A 6,143-nucleotide genomic window follows, 5' to 3' on the forward strand; every position below is an offset into this window, starting at 1 on the left:
GGCGGCCCCACCCACCTCCGCCTGCAGCGCTTGGCGCGGGAGCGTGCGATTGGCGGCGGCTGCGGGCGGCGCAGCCAATGGGACGGCGGGGGCGGGGCCGGCTGGGCCTGGTGGCGGGAAGTGCCGGCGCTGCGGCTGAGTTGGCGCGAGAAGGTCGGTGGCGGCGGGGGGGCGCGGGTCGGGGCGGGAGGGGGCACGTGGGGCTGGGGGGGGACATGGGGGGGCAGGTGAGACCTGGGGGGGGCCGGGGGGAGCAGGGGGCTCGGGGGAGGCGGGGCTGTGCCGGTGGGGGGAGATCGGGAGCGGAGACGGCGGGGAGGGGGGGCAGGGGGCGGCCGGGGGTCTCTCCGCTGACCGGTGTCCCCCGCCCCGCAGCCCCCGCCATGACCGGCCGCATCCCGCAGCGCCAGCCCACCATCGCCTTCCCCCGCCGGAGGAGCGCCCGCCGCCCCGCCGCCACCCCCCCGGCCAAGAGCGGCCCCGCCGCCGCCGCCCCGCGCCTCTCGCCCTGCCCCGGGGGCCCCGCGGAGCCCGGCCGGGAGACCCCGGCCACACGCTCGGCTCGGACCAAAGCGCTACCGCTGAGCCCCCGCAAGCGCCTGGGTGAGCTCCCCCCGCGATGCCCCCTCCCCTGGGACCCCCCGGGAAAGGTGGGGGGGGGCGGCCGCGGGGCCGGACCCGGCTCCGTCCCGTCCCTGGCGGCCTTTGCGGCCTCCCCCGGTTTGGGGAGGAGAAGCTGCTCCCGCGGGGCCTTCGCACACAAGTGCCCCGCGGGACCCCCGGCGCTGACCCGGCCCCTCCGCAGGCGATGACAACCTCTGCAACGTCCCCCGCGCCTCGCCCTGCTCCCCGGCCAAGCGCAGCAAGGAGAACCGGGGCCGCCGCTTGCTCTTCGGGGACCCCCCGGCCTCCCCCGACAAGCCCAGCAGCCCGGGGCCATCCCCTCGGCGCGGGGGGCAGGAGACCCCCCAGAGCTCGGGGCTCGGCGGGCGGCCTGCCCGCACCCGGCTCTTCAGGCAGGAAGGTGAGCGGGGTCGGGGAGGGCGACGGGGTCCCGGCGGTGCCGCAGCCCCCCCTGAGCCTCTCTCCCTCCCCGGCGCAGGCACCTGCTACCAGGAGGCGAAGCGGGTGCTGCACGCGGCCGTGCCCGACCGCCTGCACGGCAGGGACGGGGAGACGGGCACCATCCGGCAGTTCCTGCGGGAGCACGTCTGCGGGCGCCGGCCCGGCAGCCTCTACATCTCCGGAGCCCCCGGGACGGGAAAAACGGCCTGTCTGAGCCGTGTCCTGCTCGACTGCAAGGTGTGCCGCGGCTAGGGGTCCCGGTGGCAGCTGAGCCCCTCCGGGGTGGGGACGCCTGTTTTGGGGGTGCTGGCGGAGCAGATTGGTAGGGAAACGGGGGAGCACAGCCCCGCTGCGCTGCCAGGGCAGGGGAGGGGGCAGCAGGTTGGGGCCGGTGTAATGCTCCCGTCCCCGGCAGGACGAGCTCGCTGGGAGCCAAACCGTGGTCCTGAACTGCATGGCGCTGGGCAGCCCGCAGGGCGTCTTCCCCGCCGTGGCGCAGCGGCTGGGGCTGCCCGCGGCCGCCGGCCGGGACGGCGTGCGGAGGCTGGAGAAGCAGCTGACGGCCCCCGGGCCCATGGTGTGAGTTCCTTGCCCCGGGGGGTGGCGTGGGGTCCCCCTTGACGCCCTGAGTGTGGCCTGCCAGGAGGGGCGGCCCTGGCAGCAGCTCTCCCTGCTCGGGGGGCGGTGGGCAGAGCCGGGGCTGACCCAGATGCCCCCCACCCCAGGCTGCTGGTGCTGGACGAGCTGGACCAGCTGGAGAGCAAGGGACAGGACGTGCTCTACACCCTCTTCGAGTGGCCCCAACTGCCCGGTTCCAGGCTCGTCCTCGTCGGTGAGTGCACGGGAGTGTGACACACCCCAAGGACCCTCCCCATCTTGGGGGGCTGATGGGGGTTTGCCTTTGCACCCCCCTCCTGCCCACCTGCTCCCTCCTTGGGGCACAGCCTCCTCCCTCCCCTCCTCACCGCGCTGTGCCCGCAGGGTTGGCCAACGCGCTGGACCTGACTGACCGCAGCCTGGCCAGGCTCGGCGCCCGCCCGGCCGGCAGCCCCCGCCTGCTGCACTTCCCACCCTACACTCGGGAGCAGCTCGCCGCCATCCTGCAGGAGCGCCTGGGGCAGGTGGGGACGCGGGGGGACGCGTGGGGAGGGGGGCTCGCTGCCCACGCGGGCGGCAGCGCTGACGGCACCTCGGCAGGTGACTGGTGACCCCATCCTGGATGCCGCCGCGCTCCAGTTCTGCGCCCGCAAGGTCTCCGCGGTCTCCGGTGACGCTCGCAAGGCCCTGGATGTCTGCAGGTCAGTGCCTGCCCCGAACCCCGCGCTGCCGGGGCCGGTGCAGCCCCCGTGAGCCCTGCACCGGGGGTGCCCGCACTGGGGTGGCCGCTCTGCCCGGTGCTCAGGACTGTCCCTCCCCAGGCGCGCCGTGGAGGTGGTGGAGCTGGAGGTGCGGAGCCAGACCCTGCTCAAGCCGCTGCCGGGCGGTGAGTAGCTGCTGCCGCGCCGGAGCAAAACTCTGTGGAGGGCACATGGGTGCCTGCGGGCCGGCCTCGGTGGCCGGTCTGGGGTCCCTTTCTGGTGCTGCCACCCCCCCACCCCGAGGTCCCTGCAGCCCTGTCTGTCCCGCAGGCGACTCCTTGGCGTCCCCCGTCCCCCGGCGCGTGGGGCTCCTGCACGTCTCCCGCGTGATCTCGGAGGTGTTCGGGGAGCGGCTGGCGCCGGGGGGCCGGGGGGCCGCGGCCGCCTTCCCGCTGCAGCAGAAGGTGCTGCTCTGCTCCCTGCTGCTGCTCGCCCGGCGCCTGCGCGCCCGCGAGGTGACGCTGGGGAAGGTGAGTGGCGGCGGGACCCTCTCAGGGCTGGATTTGGGGAGCGGGTGGGTGTCCCCGGGGTCTTCCATGGGTGCTGTGGCCTAACGCCCGCCTTTGCCTCCCCCAGCTCCACGACACCTACAGCCAGCTCTGCCGGCAGCAGCAGCTCCCCGCCGTCGACCAGGCCGAGTGCCTGTCCCTTGTCACCCTCCTCGAGTCCCATGGCGTCCTCGAGCTGAAGAAGGCCAAGGAGGCCCGGCTGGCCAAGGTACCGCGGGGGGACGGCGGGGCAGGGGTCCGTGGCGGGGCTGGCTGCGGCAGCGCGGTGCTGAGCGTCCCCTCCCTGCCCCAGGTCTCCCTGAAGCTGGAGGAGGCGGCGGTGGAGCGCGCGCTGCAGGACACGGCGCTGCTGGGCACCATCCTGGCGCAGGGGCTGCGCTAGGCCCCCCCCTGGCAGCCCCCTCCCCACGGCCCCTCGGCACCGGCCGCTGCCCCGCTGGGACTTCGGTGTGTGCGGGGTCGTGGCGGGAGCAGGGAAATGGCTCCTGGAGGCCTCGGATGCTGTTTGTTAAGTCCTACCCCTGGGCCCTCGGCGTGGGGCACTTTTATTAATATTATTAATGTTGTTATTATTATTTTTGCGTGGCTGGAGCTGAGGCGGGAGGCTGGCACCCGCCCCGGCCCCTTTGCAGCGCTGGCCATGGGCGGTGGGTGCTGCCAGCTCCTTCGGAGCCTTGCGGGGCCCCCCCGGCCGCAGGAAGGCCGGGAATGGTGCCAGCCCCGCTCTGGGCCCGGTGCCGGCAGCGGGGGGCCCGGTGTGCCCGGCTCCAGGCTGTGCCAGCCCGAGGGCGGGGGGGCAGCGGGGCCCCCTCTATCTCCTGGCATTAATAAAGTTGTTCTGGTTCAGCGCTGGCTCCTGCGTCAGCCCCCCCTGTCCCCTCCCTGCCCCAGAGCTGTGGGGGCCTGTCCCTGTCCCTGTCCCCCCCCCGGGCTGCAGCCCCCCAGCTCCTTCCCTTGGCTTCAATACCGGACGCTTTGACCTAATTCTGCAGCTTTCTGGGGTGGGGGGTGTGTGCCAGCCTCGTCCTGACCCTGGCCCCTCGTCCCATGGCCTGGGGCGGTCCCCACAGGGTGTGGGGACATGGGCTGTGTCCTTGCCCTGGGTCCCCGGTGCCAAAGCAGAGCCTGTCGAGGCCGCTGGGCGCCAGCGTTGAACCTGGCGTCCTGGTGCAGCCGCCCCTTCCCAGCCCTGTCCTGGCACTCTGCCACTGCCCGTCCCCGCTGGGCCAGGGGACACCCGGGGGACAGGGTCCTCACGCAGCCATGGGGAGCGGTGGGGAAACCGAGGCAGGGCCAGGCCCGGGGGCAGCCGGTGGCCCCAGCCGGGCCCCGAGCGCGGCTCAGCCCATGGCCGCCGCGGGGCTATTTATAGCCGGAGCTGCCGTGTGTCGGACGTGTGCGGCGGCACGGGGGGGCGGCGGGTTCAGGCCAGGCTGCGCCCGCTCTGCTCCGTGTCCTGCCACCCCGGGGGACCCTGTCCCTGCCCCGTCACCGCACCGCGGGGCCTGTGGCCCTGCCACCCGTCCCCAGGCCATGGGGCTGAGCGGGCACCGGCATCCCGACCCCCCGCACCATGGGCACAGCTGCCTGGGGCCTCCCCCCGCCCCACAGGCCACGGCGGCCGCATCCTGCCCCGCACCAGCCCCATGGCCGTGACGCAGCCCCGCGGCGAGGAACCGCGGCACACGGTGACGGTGGCCGGGAGGAAGCGGCTGGTGGCGTGGGTGACCGCAGTGACGCGGTGGTGACGCGGGTGGGCACCGCGGTGCCCCTGCTCCCTGTGTCCCCCTGCCTGCTCTGTCCCCGTGCCCACCGTGGTGCCGGGCAGGCCGGTGGTGGGGCATGCAGGGCACGGGGGACACCCGGCGCCGTCCCCAGGGCGGCCTGGCTGTGCGGGCGGGGACGCCGTGGCCCCGCGGTGTGGGAACGTGGCTCCCCCGGCCATGCCAGCCCGCCGGGGTGCCCACGGCCACGCCGGCCCCGGCTCCGCGCTCTGCCGCAGTGGATGAAAAATCGATAGCGCAGATGGCTTCAGCCACGTGGGTGCCGGAGCTCCCGCCGGAGCCGTTCATCACCGAGGGGCCGGCAGTGCTGTGGCGGGAGCACCGCGGCCCGGGGACGTCCCCACCGGCCCCGGGACACGCTGGGAGCCCCAGGCCCCGCGCTGCGTCCAGCAGCCCGGGGAGGCCAAGGGGCAGCGGGGCCCTGCCCCCCCGCTCCAGCACACCCACGCTGTGCCCACGGGGCCGGGCAGTGACCGGCTGCGCCGCGGGCAGCCCCGGGTGTGCGTGTCCGGCTGCGCGCCCGCCCGTGTGTGCGCACCAGGGGCCCGGTGTCCCCTCGGCGGTGTCCCCGGTGCCCTGGCCGCCTCCCTGTCCTCCCTTGCACTCTCCTTACATAAGCGGCCACGTGGCGGGCATGGCCCCCTCCCGCCGCGCCGTCACCGCGGGCACCCAGATTCCATCTGACAGCCCCGTTCCGCTCGGCTGCGCTCCCGCCGGGCACCGGGGCCGGGGGTGCAGGGCAGGACCCCACATGACCCCACCATGCCGGTGCTGGGCCCCGTGCGGGGTGAGGGCTGTGGGGCCTTAGTGGGATGGGGAAAACGGGGACAACGGGGACAGAGCCCTGTCCTGCCAACACCTCCCATCCGTGCCCCAGCGCCCCGCCGTCCTGCCCGTGCCCTGCCTGACCTCAGCACCGGTGCCACGGCTCCCGCAGCCGGGCAGGATGCGCTTGGCCCCACGGGCAGCCCCATGGTGGGGCGGTACAGGGTTCCCGGTGCCCGGCAGCCGCCCCGGTGGGCCACGAAGGGGGCGGTGGGCCGGCTGCTGCGCACATCTGGGAGTGATTTGGCACATTCCTCCGGGCTGAGCGCACGCCGGCGCTCGGGCCGGCTTGCTGCGGAGGGTCCCAGTGGCCACGCCGTGGTTGCCCAAGGCCACACCTGGCACTGGGCTATCACACCTCGCTCTGCTGAGCGCACGGGGGAAACTGAGGCACGGGAGTGGCCTGAGTGGAGTCGCAGGGGGGGGCAGCGCGATCCCCTCCGCCATCACTGTGTGCTGAGGCTGCCCAGACTCAGGCTGGTGGTTTCCCCCCTGAGACCCCCCCCGTGTGTGCCTGGGGGGCGACAAGGCTGAGGGTGCGCGGCCCCTTTAAGAGCCCCCCCCCACGCGCGGCGCGCGCACCCGCTTCTCCCCTTCCGCCT

The 6,143-nt window shown here is 74.7% G+C and overlaps 1 protein-coding gene across 1 annotated transcript; it reads left to right on the forward strand.

The window, feature by feature from the left end:
* The first annotated feature begins 123 nt into the window (after positions 1–123).
* On the forward strand, positions 124–3,314 carry CDC6 (cell division cycle 6). Its single transcript, XM_068419038.1, has 12 exons — positions 124–153; positions 376–603; positions 806–1,024; positions 1,103–1,302; positions 1,481–1,644; positions 1,791–1,897; positions 2,047–2,186; positions 2,263–2,363; positions 2,484–2,548; positions 2,694–2,893; positions 3,000–3,140; positions 3,225–3,314. The coding sequence occupies exons 2-12, from the start codon at positions 384–386 to the stop codon at positions 3,312–3,314; spliced, it is 1,647 nt and encodes a 548-aa protein (XP_068275139.1). The 5' UTR covers positions 124–153; positions 376–383.
* Positions 3,315–6,143: the final 2,829 nt, after the last annotated feature.

The sequence above is a fragment of the Nyctibius grandis genome, chromosome 26 (genome assembly GCF_013368605.1).
Source record: "Nyctibius grandis isolate bNycGra1 chromosome 26, bNycGra1.pri, whole genome shotgun sequence".
NCBI classification, from domain to species: Eukaryota; Metazoa; Chordata; class Aves; order Nyctibiiformes; family Nyctibiidae; genus Nyctibius; species Nyctibius grandis.